Source organism: Eimeria necatrix, genomic scaffold (assembly GCF_000499385.1).
Source record: "Eimeria necatrix Houghton genomic scaffold, Enh_scaff92, whole genome shotgun sequence".
NCBI lineage: Eukaryota > Apicomplexa > Conoidasida > Eucoccidiorida > Eimeriidae > Eimeria > Eimeria necatrix.
In genome coordinates, this window is record NW_013654718.1 from 50,727 (window position 1) to 69,877 (window position 19,151).

At 47.5% G+C, this 19,151-nt stretch overlaps 7 protein-coding genes across 7 annotated transcripts; 1 reads left to right on the forward strand and 6 right to left on the reverse strand.

The window, feature by feature from the left end:
- Positions 1 to 824: 824 nt before the first annotated feature.
- ENH_00083330 (hypothetical protein, conserved) lies at positions 825 to 2,565 on the forward strand (the record flags this gene model as incomplete). Its single annotated transcript, XM_013583407.1, has 3 exons — positions 825 to 2,031; positions 2,144 to 2,223; positions 2,410 to 2,565. The coding sequence occupies 3 exons, from the start codon at positions 825 to 827 to the stop codon at positions 2,563 to 2,565; spliced, it is 1,443 nt and encodes a 480-aa protein (XP_013438861.1).
- A 1,734-nt stretch (positions 2,566 to 4,299) lies between these two features.
- On the reverse strand, positions 4,300 to 8,166 carry ENH_00083340 (hypothetical protein; the record flags this gene model as incomplete). Its single annotated transcript, XM_013583408.1, has 11 exons — positions 4,300 to 4,361; positions 4,474 to 4,544; positions 4,676 to 4,800; positions 4,980 to 5,090; positions 5,422 to 5,688; positions 5,865 to 6,165; positions 6,287 to 6,600; positions 6,783 to 6,974; positions 7,161 to 7,359; positions 7,514 to 7,783; positions 7,937 to 8,166. The coding sequence occupies 11 exons, from the start codon at positions 8,164 to 8,166 to the stop codon at positions 4,300 to 4,302; spliced, it is 2,142 nt and encodes a 713-aa protein (XP_013438862.1).
- A 52-nt stretch (positions 8,167 to 8,218) lies between these two features.
- On the reverse strand, positions 8,219 to 9,173 carry ENH_00083350 (hypothetical protein, conserved; the record flags this gene model as incomplete). The annotated part of the gene is made up of 2 exons (XM_013583409.1): positions 8,219 to 8,776; positions 8,949 to 9,173. 2 exons carry the CDS (start codon positions 9,171 to 9,173, stop codon positions 8,219 to 8,221), a joined length of 783 nt encoding a protein of 260 aa, XP_013438863.1.
- Positions 9,174 to 9,303: 130 nt separating this feature from the next.
- ENH_00083360 (hypothetical protein, conserved) lies at positions 9,304 to 12,790 on the reverse strand (the record flags this gene model as incomplete). Its single annotated transcript, XM_013583410.1, has 9 exons — positions 9,304 to 9,815; positions 9,988 to 10,193; positions 10,330 to 10,445; positions 10,540 to 11,001; positions 11,177 to 11,337; positions 11,446 to 11,594; positions 12,120 to 12,270; positions 12,384 to 12,656; positions 12,769 to 12,790. 9 exons carry the CDS (start codon positions 12,788 to 12,790, stop codon positions 9,304 to 9,306), a joined length of 2,052 nt encoding a protein of 683 aa, XP_013438864.1.
- A 266-nt stretch (positions 12,791 to 13,056) lies between these two features.
- On the reverse strand, positions 13,057 to 14,634 carry ENH_00083370 (Dynein heavy chain 2, related; the record flags this gene model as incomplete). Its single annotated transcript, XM_013583411.1, has 4 exons — positions 13,057 to 13,330; positions 13,426 to 13,719; positions 13,829 to 14,232; positions 14,356 to 14,634. 4 exons carry the CDS (start codon positions 14,632 to 14,634, stop codon positions 13,057 to 13,059), a joined length of 1,251 nt encoding a protein of 416 aa, XP_013438865.1.
- Positions 14,635 to 15,274: 640 nt separating this feature from the next.
- ENH_00083380 (hypothetical protein, conserved) lies at positions 15,275 to 16,606 on the reverse strand (the record flags this gene model as incomplete). The annotated part of the gene is made up of 4 exons (XM_013583412.1): positions 15,275 to 15,502; positions 15,628 to 15,864; positions 16,033 to 16,313; positions 16,426 to 16,606. The coding sequence occupies 4 exons, from the start codon at positions 16,604 to 16,606 to the stop codon at positions 15,275 to 15,277; spliced, it is 927 nt and encodes a 308-aa protein (XP_013438866.1).
- A 448-nt stretch (positions 16,607 to 17,054) lies between these two features.
- Positions 17,055 to 19,137, reverse strand: ENH_00083390 (hypothetical protein, conserved; the record flags this gene model as incomplete). Its single annotated transcript, XM_013583413.1, has 5 exons — positions 17,055 to 17,370; positions 17,511 to 17,720; positions 17,970 to 18,466; positions 18,591 to 18,835; positions 18,891 to 19,137. 5 exons carry the CDS (start codon positions 19,135 to 19,137, stop codon positions 17,055 to 17,057), a joined length of 1,515 nt encoding a protein of 504 aa, XP_013438867.1.
- Between the last annotated feature and the right edge of the window lie 14 nt (positions 19,138 to 19,151).

Below are 19,151 nucleotides of genomic sequence, written 5' to 3' on the forward strand. Positions count from 1 at the left end.
TTCTTGCTGGTCAGACAGGTGCATTACTGATATTAATGGAAAATTTAACCTTATATTACTGAATATTGCCTCTTTTAAGGAGCTCTGTTCCTCTAGGAACCCGCCACATCACGGAGCGCTACAGAGCTGGGCCCACAGACAGCCGAGCGAATCTTGACACTAAACATTGTCGTTGCACATAAGAGAACATTATTTAAGGAATCAAAACATTTACATCGAAACACGAAGCGTGGAACTGCGTGCAGTGCAGACGCGAGCGGCAACTAGAGCAGTCTCAGCCTCCATGACTAACCGGAAAAGGGAGGGCTCGCCCAAAGCTGTTTCGTCAAGTTTTCGCAGCTATAGACTCCTGCGCAAAAGGAAAAATCAATGCATATCACTTAATGCACATTAATTTGAAACGCCTTGAATATTAGGAGATTTCGATGCCACCTTGGCGACTATCGCTGGTACCCGTGCTACGACGACCAGCAGCTCTCGAGGCTTCGCAGAAGGAATGCAGCCGGACCAAATCCCACCACATGGCTTTATTTACATGCCTCTAAACCAGAAGTAATTTTGTGTGCTGAATTTATTGAGGCACAGCCAATTTTTAACACCTCCAGAACAGTGTTCACTCCGAAAGCCATGTTAACCAATGGTTGACCGCCTCATCCGTCTCTTCGCTAGACTGTTCAGTGCAAACGAGCATGCATCCTTCTACCAAAGACACTCATGTGATGAAATAAATCACTAGAGATTCATGTCAACGTGGGATTCCCCGATTTGTTGCGGGCGCCTTCTGTTGAAAATCGCGGCCCCCCGCAGGGCTGCATCTCGATCAAATGAACGCACTTGAAGACTCTCTATTTATAATTGAGAGAATTAAAGATACGTTTCAGATGAAGCAGGGGAAACGGCAAGGCCCGACAACCATGGCCAACTTGAAGACGGAGTTAGTCTCCACCTTGCATATGGCTACGAAACATTGCGACATTCTCCCACATGGAGCCCCCACTCAAGGTATAAACCCACCCAGCCCACTTAATCCTTTGGCAGCGCTTGCAGCCTACATCGATGTGAATTTCACCGCTGCTCTCCGAATGCTACGGACAGCGGCATCTGCTGCAGTCGAGGAGGCAAAAGCTGCAGTGTTCTTTGGCAGTAAAGGCAGGTTCAAAATTTCCAGTTTCCTGCATGGAAAGCTTCAAAAATTATGGCTTCAAGCCTATAAGGGGTCCATGCAGGTCCATATCCAACAAGCCGAGCATACGTGCGTCAGCGGCTTACAGCATCACAATGAAGTGGCCAAGCGGAGCACAAGCAAAGCTGCAGGCATAATCGGCAATATGCCAAGCACGATCCACCACAGCCAGGTGTTGTCAAGCAGGGATATAGACAAGGAAAGCCCTAATCCAGTGTGCGAGCAATCCGCGGAGCGGATGGGCGCCACTTCCGGACACAATAGGAATCTATCTATTATCCAGCAGTTGCCAGCCAGTTGGCGTCCTCTTCGGAGAGATGACGGTACATTCGTAGCACCTCCTGTGCAGCTCTTGGCTGCCTATGCAAGCGACGGCTCAAATCACGTGCCATCGGTCTTTCGACACGGCTTTGGTCCGAAAGAACAGGAGCTTTCGGCAGCTGGAGGCAAAGCAGCACCTCAACAGGCCTTTGAATGCGTCGTCGGTCTTTGCGTTCGTAGCTTATTAGACCTTTACATTCAGGCTGTCCGTTCACTCCAGCCTGAGCTATTGCCTGAGGGATCTGTAATTCTTGTTGGAGCTGTAAACGTCCCGATGATGTTTAGGGTAATGGAAGAGCATCGTCTGATCGTGCAGCCTCTGGACCTCGACCCTCACACTTTGATGCCCACCCCTCAAAGTTTGAAGCAGGCAATGAGGTGTTGGGGCTCTCAAGCTAAGGCGCTTGTTCATTCTCACCTGTACGGCGGGCTATGCGACTTGCAGCTTCTGGTGAACTTTAGCGCCGAGCACAGGCTTCTCCTCATTGAGGACTGCGCGGAATCCTTTGTGGGGGAGCTATACCGAGGTCAGCGACGCAAGCATTTCGTCGGCGTTGACTTTAATTGCAGCAGTCAATAACAAGCGTCAACTCGAAGTACATCCGCGTGTTGCTTTTCCGCTGTTGCCGTTTTGTTCAGGTCATCCTTTGGCAGATATCAGTCTTTTCTCTTTCGGTCTAATGAAAACATGCACTGCAGCAGGTGGAGGCATTGCTACAGTAAGCTTGTGACTTAGTTCTGCACGGGTTAACACGAAGAGATGATTTTGCTTTCGGTAGCAACCAAACGCTCTCTCTCTATTTCTTCTGCATATGGCTGTTTTAGATCGAGATATGCAAGGTTTAGAAAGGGCAAGGCAACCACGGTTGCTATGTTGGATTTCAAAATGCACTGGTCTTTTGCAGGTGCGTAGTCGGTTCGTCGCTGCCCGTATGCGGTCCTTGCAAGCGTTGTACCCATTTAGCAGCCGTTGGACATTCTTTAAGAAGCTTTGCGTCACTCTCGGGGCCTGCGGATTGCAGAATGAATTCATAATGAAGACTTTCCTGAGACTGTGCTAGTATGACAGGCCCAGCTTCGTCGAAACTCTTATAGGCTGCTACTGGCACTCAACTAGGTCGCTTTCACAGCCACTAGAGCTGGATACGTGTGACTGCAAGTATTATCTTGTTTCGCTTCATTTGAAAGCTCTCCTGCCTTTTGCTTTTGTTCTTGCGTTAGTTTACTCCATTGGAACCCAGGAACGTTTCTTCAATCATTTGTGAGTCTCCACATATCCTAGAGCTGGAATTCCCGCTTCTTAATTAGAGCTATGTAATGCCTCGTGAATTTCAAAAGCGACACACGTAACCATACCCTGAAATTCGGTATCTCTGCACTGCGACTGGCCTGTGCAAAGCAGGTTCGGGGTTTCCCTTCCACAGGTGAACTTTTCAAGCTTCTCCGGGTCCAGCCAAGCGCCTCGCTCCTCGCAGTGCTCTTGTAAGGACCCAAAACCTTCACATTCCACGGTGTCACGCATTACATGTGTTGGCGATTTGTGGACTTCATGCCTGGTCATTTATGCTGCTGTGAATGCGAGCTATTCAGAGAGAGGCTAGAATCTTGGAATTTGGAAGAGTTTGTCGAGCAGCAGCTGGCCACTTTGAGGTTCGCTTCGAGGCTCCAGCACTTAGGTTTTCGCATTCCAGGAAGTGGTGCTAGTTTCAAGACATTTTGGTGAGGCTTCGCATGGCAGTTTTAGTCTCACTCTACATAGGAACTACGTGGAGACCAGTTAGTTTGCTTTACTTGCGCATCTCTTTTGTCGCATTTGTTCTTACTAGTTGTCGTACACTAACCACACTTCTTAAGTTACGTAATGCTCTTCTTATCACTACAGGCTGTTCCCGATCGTCGTGCCCGAAGGTGAAACTTCTTCTGAGCTCGAGGCCGTTCTCCTGAAACATGGATTATTTACCGCCAGCGACACGACAACGCTAGTCTGCTACAATGTAAAGCCAAATGCTGCAGGAAGCGTGGGACTTCCAACAGCGGCGGCTGAGCTGATGCAGCGCATTGTTTATTTGCCGGTTAATCGCACTTCTACGCGTCGACAGCTGCTGCAAATTGAAGCAGCTTTGGCTAAAGCCTATGGATGTAAACCGAATATGCATATTTGTATTAAACAGAAAGACTTGTCGATTTAAGGGGAGCACCAGCGAGAGCGGGTGCAGTGCATTGAAGCGCTGGCACGAATGATGAACACAACGATTTAGCAGCCTGAACTGCCCGTGAGGTACAGCTCTTCACCGAATCATCGCGGCCGTGCCGACCGTTTTTACTAGTATACTTCTTGTGCGTCGGACGATGCCGGGCCACTTAGCAAGTTTATTTTGTGGCACAAGACGTGTGATTAGCATACTGCCGATTTAAGGATGCAACTTGGCTTTAGCTTGTCGTTGAACATACAGGAAAGAATTTGTTGCGATGCATGCAGTTTTCTTTGCGTTTAGGTCGGATAGGAGTTTTTTAGGTAGAACCACTGGCTTGTGCTATGCTCACGTATGACTGTATCATTGCGATTCAGCATAGTTGATCTCAGTGAAGCTGAGACAGTGGATGGCTGACAGATGTCTCATCTTGCCTGTTTTTAGCTACCCACATGGCTTCCACGGGTAGGAAGCGGAAGAAAAGATAATCGTTGAAGATGGAAATGAGTGTTGTCTACTCATTGTATTTGTGGTTGCCATTTACTACACATTCGGTGATTGGGTGAGAAGCCTGTCAGTGGTATTCGTTATTTGCCCAGCATGCTATTGCCCCGTTTCACAGAGCAGTGCAACACTGCGACGAATCCACTTCTCAGGGTCATCATCTGCAGAGATGCACCCAAGCAAAACAAAACGACAATGTCTGGCAGGAAACACAGCTGACCCTAGTGGACGGTGGGCGGAGCAAGGGCCTTTGCCCACGAGTTGGCAGCAGACCTGTTGGTAAGTCTAAGAAGGTAATAACCTCAGAGCAGGCCGTCCTGTCAGCCGTTCTGTATATGGGGCACCTGTGGATTAGGTCATACATTGGTGAAATGTGGTGCGTTAGGACTGGAATTGTCATTTGCCAGCTATCTGAGGGTTTCTCGCTTTGTTTCCTCGAGGCGCGTTGCGGAAATGCCACAGTGGCTACACTTACTTGTATTTGCTTTCACTTGCCACGCAAGACATCTTCGGGACCAACAGAATTGGCGGCATGTCCTGAAACATTACCTTAGGCTTGGCATCAACAAGCTTTTTGTTTTCAAGCGACCAGGCAGCTCCCTGCAGAAGCAAACAAATTGGTTCATCCTGAGCTGGCATTAACATTATGCATGGTTAACTAGGCTTGCATTTAGACAGAACAACTTTGTGTATTATCTGAATTTGTCGGGTGGTGGCAGCAGGTTGCGCTCTTCGCGAAGCATCGAAGCTTCGAGCTATGCGTGGAGCGCCTTCATTACCTGGAGAGAGAGACCTGTGATACGAGTTCCCTCATCAGCAGCGGCGTGTACATCAACCACTTCCTCAGCATCAGCAAATTCAGCAGACAATGAAAGATCGGAGGGCGGCTCCTGAACGAGATGGAAATGCACAGTGCCGCAGGTTGGATTGCTGGCGTGTAAGACTGAGCAGCTTGAGGCACTGACTCTCATGGGCACTAGATCTATTAATTTATATGCGTAGTAGGTGAATAGATTTTATGGTACGTATATATGTAAGTATGTATTCGTGAGTCAAAAACTACCGTGTATTTCAGTGCGTCGTAGCACTCCAGCGTATAAGATTGAGATGTCCTCTTAATTACTTGCTATGCTCTAGAGAGTGAACTGAGGATTTTTTCTGGAGTAAACGTGCAGTTGTGCTAAATAAAGCGTGCCGCTTCCAGATTCCATCGTTTTGTACCTTAATTTTTCGGGCGACAACCCTTAAAGTGGCCTTGAAGAAGCTCTGCGGCTTGTAAAACGCTGCAATATTGAAGACACTGGGTGGTCCATTTTGAGCCCACTGTCGTGTGCTGCTAACGCGAATACTGAGGTCATGAAGCCATGCCCCAAGATTGAGCTTAGAAGGATACGATGATAAAATCCAGGCTCTCGGGACCTTCTGGAAGTAGAGTGCCTGCCCAAGGTTGTCCAGTTCCTCACTCATTACGATCCATCCGCGTAGTGCCTGCCCAGCATAGTGCTTATGGACTGAACTGTGAATTAAGCTTTTTGTATCATGCATACGAATTATTCCTGCTCTTGAAGCCCCACATTTTCCAAAGATGAATCCCTGTGAGATTTTAATTGCTTGATTAAAGCCTGCTCCCTTGTGTGATCCATTCGCCGCTGCGCTGAACGTACCTCGAGAAGCTGTGTGAGAGAAACTTGGATAAAGGTGAGGAGAGTATTGTAACACTGAATCTCTCCCTTAAGAAAGTCGCTCAAAGGGCTTAGCTCACTCAGCCCCGTTTGTACATTTTCGTGCAGCTGGAACACGCTAGTGTTGGATTTCTCCGAGGAAATATCAGGAGGCAGCTTGCAAAGTATATCTGATATCGTGCTTATTAGACTGTCATCTTTGTTTCCTCCAGTATGCGCCTGCATTTCTCGATGTGCGCTGATGAGGGAGTCTAGGAGTTGGCTGCTCTGCATTTCTTTGTAGCTGAGACACAGAAACGCGCCAGTAGATCAAAAGATAACTAACTAGGTGGCTCTTAATACGGCAAACGGAAGCGGTGGAAAGACCCAATTTTGGGGGAATTTTCTGTTTTTTGCGTGCGTACACCACGGCAGCCCCTGGGTCGAGGCCTAAGATTTCAGGAGCTGGATCAGCCGGCAAGCACATGGCGAATTCGGCGATATCTTTGTAACAGTAGTCAGATGGAAGGACATAACCCTTTAGAGCCGGGTCTGCTGTCTGAGATTCCGGGTTATTTGCAGCAAAGCAGCGCTTTAACAATGATTTCAGCAGCCTTTGGTCCATTTGGTCTGTAACGCGGCCTCCGTAATGGATATCAGCTGTCAAGAAAACAATTCTGTCCCATAGCGTCCCCACTTCATTGATACAGGCACATTCGTACAGACTTTGTTGAGAAACCTGTGGAGCCATAAAACAAACAGCAACACGTTTGTCAAAAGGCGGAAATAACATTATTTGGATATCACATTCTTGTTTCCTGTCCCTCTGTATTCACACGACCGTATTCAGCTATCAGCAACTCAGCAGCGTTCAGGGACAACTATGCAGTGTAAATATTTGGCGCAGCACTGTCAGCTCACTCGAAAGTCAAAAACTGTCCATTCGTATGCCTTGTTCCACCCAAGGGCTCCAAATTTTCGACGTTCTAGGATAATCGAATGGAAAAGTGCCAGTGAAAAGAGCCAACGCTTGTAATTTGGACAGTCCGGGATGTCCTCTGCGCCGCTGTTGTCTAGATCGGTGAAGGTCTGCAAAATGTTGTCTCGAAGCCCCTGAATTTAGAAGGCGAAGGCAACGGCGAGCTACCCCTGTCGGTGGAACTACAGGTTCTTCGTTGAGATGACGAATCCCTCAAAAGCACGCGCTACCACCATCAGTGGATTTTGGATTAAACGCAGCCTGGACTACATAATATCCAATTTCTTCGAACTCAGGGCAATAGGTCAAAATAAACCTACAGTCGGTGGCTCAGTGACGATTTTGATGCCTTGCTTTACTATACTAGTTGGTAGGATATTGGTAGGATGGGAGGTCATAAAAATTCGGAACTGTTGATGCATTTCTTTCTGCTGGAAGTGTTCGTACGACTGCTGCAGATAAGGCATGAATGTTTCAGCCAAATGGCAATTCTGAAGGCAAACCCAGCCTCCGTGTTCCCTAAACGGCGGAAACGGCACATGGCAACAATCAATAGCATTAAATTCACGAATTTTGCAGACAGTTGGTGTCCGGAATATTGGAGCAGGAGCGCATACGTTCGCAAGAAAGCATGAGGTCTTATCCCCAGAGTGGCATTAGAGATTTTGCTTACCCAGCCTCCTGCAACAGCTTTTGGGCTGCCTTAGTTTGTCCCTGGCCAAGCGAGATGATATGCAGCTGGTCTTCCGGTAATGAGCAATGATCAGCTAGGACTTTTATAGAGCCGATAGGGTCGCTTCCAGGTGACAGAATAAAAATTAATGGCGTTAATGGACTAGAGTCGTCCAGAGCCTTTGAAAGATCCTGCTGGGGTGGACTCATATATCGCGGGCCCAATACGTTCTGCACGTATAGTTGGCACCCGAAACGCAATTCGCTCCCCCTGAGTATACCAAACGCAAGTTAGCATGATACAGCTAGCAACGTATATGCCGTGGAATTGATATTCTAAAGGTGTGACGTCACTGACAATTCATTTCAGAAAATCTTCTTTGGAAACTGTCAAGAAGCCATGCCGAGAAGTCAATGAGCGCACCTTATGGCTTTAAGAGCAACTAGAGAAGCAAACGGCCCCAGATCTTCGCCATTAATTTGTGGCATAATCGATGGGAATTCTTCATCCCTCTCAAGTACCTTTCTCCAGTCGCCTTCATCATCTGCCACTTCTTTGGCAAATCCTTTGAAGCAACCTCCGATGCTGTTGTCGAGAAAGACAATGTTGCGCCAGACTTCTGGGCTTGTCCAGACTGGCTGAGTGTTAAGCATAGTTTGCATAACTCATTGTAAACTTACGAATCCGGTGCGAGCTGCACAACACTTACAGAAGAGTCTTGCAATGCGGCAAACGCACATGGGATCTCAACATGCCAAGCCGTACCTGAGGAGGGCATGCATGGCCTTTACTTTCCTCCGTAATTCCCCTCAAAAAAAATTCAAGCACTTTCCGCGGAACATTGCCTGCTTCAGTATCAAGGGCCTTGGCAATCATAAACGCGAGGACCAGCTTGTGGGACTCGAAGAGTCCTCTGCAAGTACTGCAGTATACCTCCCATGTGAACAGTTCCTGAAGGCTTTGCCCACGGGTTTCGCTTTTATCTTGGCAGCTCTGCAATGTTGACTGTAGCTGAAATTTAAAAGCCTCGAGGGACCACTGATAAAATGGGTTAAGATGGGACAAAGCTCGCAGTACAAGGTACAACAGTGTGCCGCGATGAGAAAGCAACTTATATAGTTGCCTGGTCTCCTCAAGCCTGTCCGCTGTGGCAGAAGCCTCCTCCATACGTCTTTCAATCGCCGCATACGTTGTGCGCGAGTCTCTCAGGGTGTTGAGAAATGTGTCGTCCGCCAGTATGTCGCCTTCGGCGTTGGCCAAGAGCTTTGCGCACCCAAGAAAGACAGAGGGAGCACAAATGTTGCTATTTTCAGCTGCAGTGCCTTCCAACACTAAGCAACACTAAGCAGCTGCTGATTGACGTGAAGATTGACATTATGCTGAAAGAGTGCCAGATGCGTACTTTTAAGGCAAAGGCTGCTGTTCAATATCTCACCAGGAGGATTTTTTCCTGAATTGCAGCTTTAAGTTCAAGATCTTTTGCAATACTCGTTACGAGCACACTGCGCTGCTCTTCCAGATGTGGCGCTTCGTGGGCAACAATCTGATTCAACAGCTGTTCTTCAAGGCTTGCTGGAGTAACCCGGAAATTCACGACGCTCAATTGGGTGTATAGCTCAGGAGCCAGCTCAGATGGAGATAATTTTGTCGCCAAAACCATTTTGAAGTGTTGGTTCCAAATGGCCGCGTGGTCTCCAAGATGAACAATTCTGCGTTCCTCTGGCCAGCTCTTCTGTATAGCGAAGGACAAGCAACTAATGCCACGCTTGTAAGTTACTATATAAAGGCGCTCACATCATTGCCTTGGACTTAGTTACTGTGCATTTCCACCGTCTTGTAAAGAATTCGAAACCAATCCATGAAGTTTGTGCGCATACCACTGTTCTCAGCAGAGCCCCAAGCGCTGGGTCCAGAGTCCCCTCAGAAAGAATGACAAGAACGATCATCCCAGCAGTGACAGCTTCAGATATGAGTCGCAAAGCATCATCGTCGACAGAAGAAATTTCTTTGAACTCTCGTGTAAAGTTCCTCCTTCTGAACCAACGGGTACCCTGCTCTTCAGGGTCAATCAGTAAGGGACATTTTGAACAGTTGCAGACCAGAATAGCATTCTCGATTGATGCAGCATCCGACGGCAATCCTTCAAGTGACCACTGCCTCATTTCAGAAGGCGACGACAAGGTCCGAGCGATGGAAAAGTCTTCTCTTACAGTCATGCCCTCTTCAAGGCAGATGCTCAGCCAGTGACGACTTAATTCCTCTCGGTATTCGTGCGTGAATGGCCCAAAATAAGTGAGCATACCTGCAGATGTTCAAATATCCGCACCGCAAAATGTTCAACCTAGAGTGAAATGTGCTCCAGTGCAAATTCCTCGGCAAGTCGCTAGCATCCTCCTATGATGCGTGGAATGAAATTGACTGGAAGTAATTGGGTCTGAATAACATGTCTATGCTTGTAAGCAAAGACACATTACCAGCTGCCATGAGAATGTCGCCCAAAAGGTTCGACATATCTTCCTTCACGGCTTCTGCATCAGTAGCCCATCTCTCTCCCTCCACAGACACTCCGGATAGGACTTCTCCAGCCCTGGCAAGTCTTTGCTCTGTTACTTGTATTTGATTTTCCAGATCCTTAACTCTCTCCTGGCATTCACTGTACTGCTCTATTAGTGATTGGACCCTGGTCGGAGGATAGCAGCGCACGCCCCTTGAGCGAATTACGTTACGTGTTCCAGCACTCTAGTGGCACTTTTGCATATCGATTAAAGCATTTGACCAACATTTTGAAGATACGGGGCCCCAAAGCGTTGGCTCACCTCCCTTGGACATGATCAAGAGACCGCTGTTTTTCGGCCAGATCATCTTCCGCCTTCTTTAGAACTTCCTCTGCGTCTGAAAGCCTCTTTTTTTTTGGCTCCATGACCTTGAGAACCTGAAAAATGGTAATTGGCCAGTGCCGCTCAGCTTATACACGTACGTCTCTGTGTAGGCTTCCTAGAAGCTCTCTCGCTTTTTGCGTTGCTTACTTGTGCGTAGCTTTCGACTGCTCTCACCCACATGCACAACGAAGTCGCTGCCTTCGACACATTGGCGACTCTCTCCGGGAGGAAATCCTCAAGTGCAGTGTATTTGCTAAGCTGCTGTAGAACTTTGGGTGAAATATGATCTTTGTCATATTCCCGTAGAGTGGTTAGCAGAGACGTTTCATTTAGTACTTTCTTGGCCTCGTCCCATGATTCTTTGCGTCCAAGAAGGACGCAAACAGCATTCATCACGGTTTCGACAAGCGCTGGAGGGGAAGGAAAGGACTTTACTTCATGTAAGTCACGTTTGTCAAGCGCTTCAAGGGCCTTGAGTGCTTGATGCAGAAGGGGCATTACTTCATCAATATCCCTTTGACAGTCGTCGCGTATGGAATGAGCCTCTATGCGGGCTAAATTTGCTGCTGCCCTCTCAACTGAACAGCTTTGTTCCATTACTGCTGCTTTCTGCATGGTTTCAACAGCGAACAGCGAGCAGCCTCTCCAGAAACTAATTTCATAAATCTAACGTGAAGATCTTCATTCGGAACAAAAATTGTGCACAAAATGCTCTTGTGTTGATGGCTAAGCTCCACAAGTAAAACTACCATAAGACAGACTTCTAGGCCAAATCCCTGCGGACCTCTTTATCTTCTGCTAGTGAGGCCGCCACAGTCTTTGCCTCTTCTCTTGATTTTTCGAGGAGTGGCTGATCCGCCAGGAGCTTTGCTTTCATATTTTCCACCGCAGAGGACGTTTCCTCCAGCCTGCGGATCCCCGAGGTATATTTTTGGAGGCGCTCATCTGCATGTCACACGAGCTTTGATTGCTTACGCGGCTAAGGACCTGGAACGAATATGTCTCCCTACACAATCAACGAAATTGACCTTTGACAATATGTCTACAGCTCACCTAAATTCTTTTTCTTTGTTGCAAAAAGCATCAAGTACTGCCGAACTAGCTCCACAAAGGACGTGCACGTCACGTGAATAGGCTCTCCAGTCACAGTCATGAACTTTTCCGTTATTCGCTCAGTAGCCGAGTACATTTCCGCTGATGCACTAAGAATGCCACAATGCAGGACATCTGCTTCTCCACTAAGCTAAAAACTTTCGCGTAAAGACGTGTACTTGCTCTATTTGGAACACGCCGGGGCTGCGGGGTTTGCCGCTTGCCTTGAGAGCATACGCGTCTCGTCAGCGCTTAGCAGTGGAGACTTTGCCAAAATTTTTGTGCCTATTGCATGCAGGGCAGATCGGGGCCATGGGTCGTAAAAGTCGAGTATGCAGCCACTCAGTAAACCAGGAAGGCGGCGGCACCTGGATCTGTAAGCACGCAGTGAAGCGGTTCACGTAAGAAAGCCTTCCATACCATTTTAAGCGTAACACATAGATGCTGAGCGAGTATATTCAAAAACATAGTGCGAACATGCAATACTAATCACAAAAACTGTACTACTTCGAGTAAGTGATGTGATTTCCTTCAATGCTCAGAAAATATAACAACATGACGCGATTTCTGCTAATTTCCATAGCTGCATGTGATGCGTTGAAAGCACTTGCCTGAAAGCCTCGCCAGAAGCGGACATGCTAATCACGAAGTGTAGCTTCCGCTGAATTAGAGACACAACTGCCTCCCAACCATCAGCGGAACTTCCGGGCTCCGGCTTTTCGGGGGACCTCACTTGAAACGAAAGTTTTTCCCTATCGGACTGATCAAAGATTCCGTATATCTCTCCTGAACATTGTACAACTGCTGAGCCATATTTGAATGTAGCAGACAAAAAAAAATCTATGTGAAAATGAAGGCTGCGGCAATCACTGTGAGCAGCAGTCAATACAACAATTCACCTGTGACAATCATGGTAGTTATATCTTGCAGCCATTCGTCATGCTTAATTTTAGATTCTGAGACGCGGAAAACTAGGTCTTTCTTGTCTGCGCAGATCTGAAGAATAAGATCTCTTAAGTCCTCCCGCAAGTCGTTAGGACCCCACCGAGACCTTGACGAAATAGTAACGGCGCTGAAGTCCATTACGGAAGCAGCTAGGTTAGACAAACTTTCACGGCCTGTCAATACAGCGCATGTATGTATAGAACTCGAGATTGGTTGGATGCGTTTGTCTCACAAGAGAACGCAGATGGACTCTCTCTCTGGGTAACTCAGCAACCACCGTGCCAGCCACAGACGGTGGACGGAATTTTCCCCAGAAGGCTTTCGATCATTCTGCGGGACATGGGAGTCTGACCTGAACCATTTGAACCTAGAAGAAGTGCATGCCCCCCAGGGATTCTCAGTATCCTGCATAGCCTAGCGATATGCTTGTTTGCGTGTTCGAAAAACACCAGGTCGAGGGGTGTTTTTGCCACTGCATTATACTGTTCAAGGTACCTATTAAACAGCAAAACAATTAAGCCAGCAGTATGCATTAGTTTCTTTTACGAGTCACCGTACTACACCATTTTAGTGTTTCATAGCTTCCACTTTCACTTCTTATGAAGCCCTTCTGGTCTTGAACTGGGCTCAAAATAGAAGGCCACGATTTCTTAGAGCATACCTAGAGAGAATGACATTCATCTCTTCTTCTGAAATCGAAATCTCTGAGTAATTCTTGCGGGAACCTATCTCGGCAAAGTCGCCGAAAAGTATTTGGGAACAAACGCAGTCCTCCAACTCATCTTTTAGGTCAAGGGAGGCGGAAATTTGCTTGAGCAACACCCTTTCCGTCCATTTTCGGTCCTCTATGGAGATCAGACGATCTACAAACTGCCTCTGCATTTCGTGGAGCCAGAGCCTACTCATAATGCGACAGTAGACAGACCGCGTACAGAGTACGACACCACTTCGCTCGAGAAAATCGGGGCAGTGGCAACACTTCAGCTTTCGTCTCACCGAGCAATGTCAATTTGGGTGGTGATTTTACTGGTATCTGCCATGAGCATGACTTCCAGTGCTCTTGAAACTTCGCGCACTGTAAATGTGTAGTGGCACTTGAGAGGAGTCGGCAGCAGATGTCCTTTGATTCGCTCGTATGCTGCTACAGTGGCATCAATCATGACTTCTGCATAGTTGGACAATGCTGGTAGGCTATATTCCCAAGCTCCGCGAAGGATTTGTGTAAAGATGTACTTTATTTCTGCTGGGGCATAGTCGTCTTGAAACAAAACATTGAAATGACGGAGAAGCCTAGCACCAAGACAAAAAAGAAGCCCCAACACCTTGCGCTTCAGTTTACATTGAGGCGTGTGTTCACAAATTTGTTGCAACAGCTGATGAGCTTAGAATAAGAACTTACCTCATGTCGGTGGCAACCCCTGCCACTTCTGTTGCTCCGGAAAGGATAGTACTTGTATCTTCGACATGAATAAACTGAAAGCGTGCCCTTTCAAAAAAACCCCCATACTCAACAATCTGTCTTAACAATTGGTGGGGTCTTCGTGCTCCAAATTGATCTGGGATAGGTACTGCTATGTTGTCAATTAGAAACAGCATTCGAGAGCCATAGGGCGGTCCTAGCGATCTCCGGTGCCGCTTCACGAAACGAGACAGCACGAAGTCTTCCACGTCGTCTGTGGTAGTTCGTTGTCCTAACGACATTTTGCAGTACATCTGTGAAGTTCCAAGTGCTCTTGTACACTGCTTGAGGTAAGCGCTCTTTCCAGTGCCAGGTTTACCAGAAAGCAGAACCCCGTATCCGCCCTGGAAAGGTTAACATCAGAAAGCTTTCACTTTTGCAATCTGCGCGAATACACCACTGGGAGAAATTTGTCTCGCATGGTACTTCCCCGTAGCCACAGGCGCGCGAGTCCCGGAAAGCCTCACCTGCGCAATCGTTTGAAGCATCTGCAAGTTGGCTGTTGTTCGCACTGTTGGCACAAACATGTTGGTAACTGTAAGCCCGCTCTCGAACGCATACTTGGGCACCAAAGCGTCATAGGTTGTCAGCTTCAAAGTAGTTACGTCCGGCGTAATGTCGTAAATGGTTGCCGAGGAAGGAAGGCTCTCAAGCTGCTTGCAGACAATGCGTAAGTCTGGAAGCAGGGCTTTTGAAAACTCAGTTCGCTGCTCATGATTCAAGAGTCCGCCAAGACCCCATGCCATTGCAACAGCAAAATACATGCGTGCCACATCATCAGTGTGCTCCGCGGCTATATGTTGCAGGGTAACTTGATTCAGCAAAGCTGTAAGAAGCCGGCACACTGAGGCAGCAAGAAACAAGTCACTCCATGGCATTGCCAACTGAGCAAGAACAACACGCACATTCTCCAGGTAGACACTGAAGTTTCACTGGGATAGTCCTATGAGTGGGTTGCTCAAGGAGTGTGCGTGAGCCAGAACTCGATGTGGGCTAGACCGGAACCCATCGTAAACTTCAATCGACAATGCAGTGTTCACAGGCCAAGCAGCCGTATGCAACCAACCTTGCAGTTCCCATGAATGTACTCAAGGCCTTTCTGGAAAGTGGAGATACACCAAAGCTCTATCTCTGAGGAAAGGGATGCAAACTTGTTCTTTTGGGCTTCATATGATTGTCTCCAGGACTGGAATAACAGCGACCATCCTCGGTGCTCGGGCTCGATGAAGACAGTTCCACACCTACTGACTGTAGCAGGAGAAGCAGCTCCTAATTCCTACCTCACAAAGCCAAAACAATGGAAAATCTCCGAAGTAATTTGGCTTTTGAAACGATGACCGCCGGTGTGGAAAGGCTTATGTCACAGCAGGAGACGAACGTTTCTTTTTAGTTCGGCAAAGTTCCGAGGAACCACCAAAGCACTGTTCTTACAGCTACTTCAAAGAAAATCTTGAGGTTTTCGGGCAGGACAATACGTTCCCCATTGCTAAGGCATAACAGCTTATTGTCATCTAGGGCCGAATTCAAATTTTCTGCCCAATTTGGATCTAATGGGCCGTCGAGGACTAGCCAATTGTGAGTGCTCCTCTGCGACGCAACGGCGTCTCTAACACGCTGTAGGCAAAACCGAAATCCGCAAGTATTCCCACACTCCACAGCCCACTAGACCTTATTGTTCCACAGAAAACTATTGTGTAGAGCTTAAGAAATATCCAGCAAGCCCAATGCACTGAACCCACCGCTGCTACAATTCCATCCAGCCACTCGGTGGTATTGGAGTCAATTTTTCCAAACAGCAGACTCTCTTCCATTGCTTTAGGGTTCACTCGCAACACCTCACAGTTACCGGTGATACCGAAGCTTTCATGCTGAGCACTTCCAGGAGAGCACGAATTATTCTGCTTTTCGAGAATGTGAGACATTGCTCTTGACAAACCGAGGATTAATGTTGATTTGCCCACTCCGGGTGCTCCTACCTGAGAACAGGTCTAACTACTTTGCTTGTTTACCCAGGTCCACAATGGTATCCGAGACCCCAAAATCATGTGAGCATTGTATGATTGCTTACTTTCAAAAATCTGCCTGCAAAATTCGAGAATTCGGTGCAAGAATTCTCTGCGAGTCGCTTGTTTTTTTCCACTTACCACAAGCAAACCATGTCTGAGAAGCTGGGTTTCATAAAGCTCCATTCCCTTTTCTACAAAGCTGGGTATAGCTTGGAGATGCTGCTCTTGAAGAACTTTTTCTAGTGCGGCTTTCATGGGGCTGTCACTTGCCTTAGGTAATCTTTGCTGGGGAAACATGTCAGCTATAAGTCCTAAGTATACAGGAACGTCATCCGTGACAAGTCTTGGAGTAACCGATCGAAGAGCATGCATTACTATACTTGCCTCGTCATCTTCAGGCTGATTTTTCTTCATCTGTCCTGCCCAGAGTCACGAGCGAAGAGGACTTGGCGAAGTTACCGTGTAACCGTCTCGTCGCATCTTACAGCACTACAATCGCCCATAGTCTAGTATTTGGTAAAACAGACTTACCAGCAGCTACCAGAACCGTTTTCATTGCTCGAAGTCCCCAATCATAATGCATTTGCTGGCTAAGTAGAGCGCTTGATATTGAAAAAACCTGCGCTACTTTAGTTGACAAAGAGCTTGCCGTAAGAAAGCCGCTAGCAAGCATGAGAACCTCAGCAATCAGCGTAAAGTCCGGTTTGACCATGGCCACTGGCCTGAAAAGCGACTGAAGATTTTCAGGCAGTTCTGTCCTTCCAGCATATCCTGGGTTGTTGGTAATACATACTCCTACCCTGACAGACACCCCATGACCAATAGGCACTTTTGGAAGCCTTGAAAGCTTCCCTCAACCGTCCGTGCGCTTCGAAAAGGCAAAATGTCCCGTATTTGTTTCGCTTGCCTGAAGTCTACGTGAGTAGTTCTACCGTCGAATTCGACGACATCCTTTTGAGCCCTTACGGCTGTTTGGATCTTTAAAAGCAGCTGCGCAACAACCGATAAGACCTCTATGTCAATCCTGTTAAATTCATCAAAACATGCCCACGCGCCAGTTTGAGCCAAGCCTCTAAAGAGGCGAGCCATAGTGTGGTGGTCTAAGTCCTTTGAGCAATTAAAGACAAGACAGGGCAACCCCAAGGCTTTTGCTAAGTCCTTCACTGTTTCAGTCTTTCCTGCATTGCGTAGCAAGCACTCAGCGCACGCCTTTGGTAACATCGCATATCCCATGCTATTACATTTGTAGTGTGGCGCGTGTCGGCCCGGGTATAGAGGAAGCTTCGTCCATAGGGTTTAAACAGCGGGTATGCCTTCAGCATAACAGTGTACGCTATACCTGTTCCCGCAGGCCCAGCAGGAGCTCCACCATACCCAAGTTGTAAGGCCGAAGTAAGGGTCACGAAGCACTTGTCGGTCAAGGGTGTAATAACCAATCTCGATGAGCACCCGAGAAATTCGTGCCTGTATTGGAATCTGTAGTAGCAAAGACGACAAAACGCAGTGGGAGAATTAGACGGCTTAGCTTGGCATGTAGCTTTCTGATGCGATCTCAAAGAAGCTAAAAAACTATATACTGCCTTTTTGCTCAGTTTGCGCAATAGCTGCCATCATACTTTGCCTGCAGCTGCTCAATATTGCAGTGCTCTTCATCAGTTTGCCAGTAGTAGCGCAGCTGTCTATTCCATTCAAAACACAAAGGGCTGATGTTCTTCGCCCGACCCAAAGCGCTCAAAATGTCACGGGCATGAACCATCAAAACAAGCGAAGACTGCGCCAATTTTTGAATTGACGGAACATTTGTCTTTGAATTGAGCAATGCAAGCCTGAAGGCAGAGACGGTGAAGCACACGATTTCGCCAAATCTTCTACGCGCGAACCGCTCAGTGGCTGATCCACGTTGGCGCATTCTCAACAAATTACATATCTCTTCGCAAAGGCACGCCAAAATCATGCCGACGGCCTTGACTACAAAGTGCATATCAGCTCATTACCGATGATCTAAATCACTGAAGTGCGGCATTTATTTTTCTCACTTTCTACCAGCAGCAAGGCCGCCTAAGTGTATATCTCACTGTTGAATCTCGTTGTTGGTGTCTTCCAAGCGCTCTTGAAAGGCGCCAAGTTCTCCTTGAGAGTGCGCTAGGTGAAGAGCATCCTCCGTTCGGGAAAACCAGTGAATCATTGCTGCAGTCAATATGCACTGAGGAGGGTGTTCATTCAGCCATTGCTCCAAGTCGACTCCTGGGTCCACTTTCGTTTGAATAGCAGCCTTCAAATTAATCTTCAACGACTCTATCATAGCTTCTTCAAGGGATGCAAACCATTGTTCGACGGGTGCTAGCGCATTGACAGGCAGTAGGAGGTCCAGTTTGTATGCATCCTCGGAATACAGGGCTTCAATTGAAGTTCCATTTGGTGCCACAGCCACAGCATGGACTCCATCGAAGCACTTTTGGAAGCATTGTTGCAAGGCGTTGGGCTGTTTGGCTTTCGAGATTATCTTGACCAGTTCCTCTCTGGAGAGAAAATAAAATCTTGGGAAGGCCGAACGCTTCAGATCAAGGTAGTCCTGAACCAGTGCATCGAACAAAACACTAGCTTCGGAATCCACAGATATCTACTCCCCATAAGAAGCCTTTTGTCCAGTTCACTCTATATATTTGCACTTTGGTGGGTTCTACCAACCAAATTACCTCTAGCTTACGCTGCACTGCAGCTAACGTTTTGTTTTTTTCCTCAAGGATCTCGAATAGCCCTTCTTCTTCCACAACTGTTATGACGTTGGATTGCTCATTTCGAATCTTCCGCAGATACGCCCTCCAAAATCCATCAACCCTTTCAAATGCTTCTGTCTCATCCGGTAATTGTTCTAGTGCCTCAGCGCTGCCGAAAATGCTCTGAAGGCCAATCCACTGGCGCTGAAGTTGTGCCAGCTCCTCTGAAGCACGCACATCGCAAGAACGCCCCCCGCAGAGCGACAATAAACTGAAAACCAAAGGCAAACGACTCAGCATAAAGGCGATTAGAGCTGATGCAGAGCTGGCCAACAGTAGGTTCTTGTCTCATACCCAGGACTTGTTGCGCCAGGTCAAGTTTCCCAGCCCAGAATTCCACTTTGTCCTTGAGAATGCCAACATATGAGTTGTGCAGCATGCGCTGCATGGATATTTGATGCTCTTCAATTGTGGAAAGTACTTCACTCAGGTCCGCTTCACCAGAACAAGAGAAAAGCAGTGGCATGATGCATAAACGGT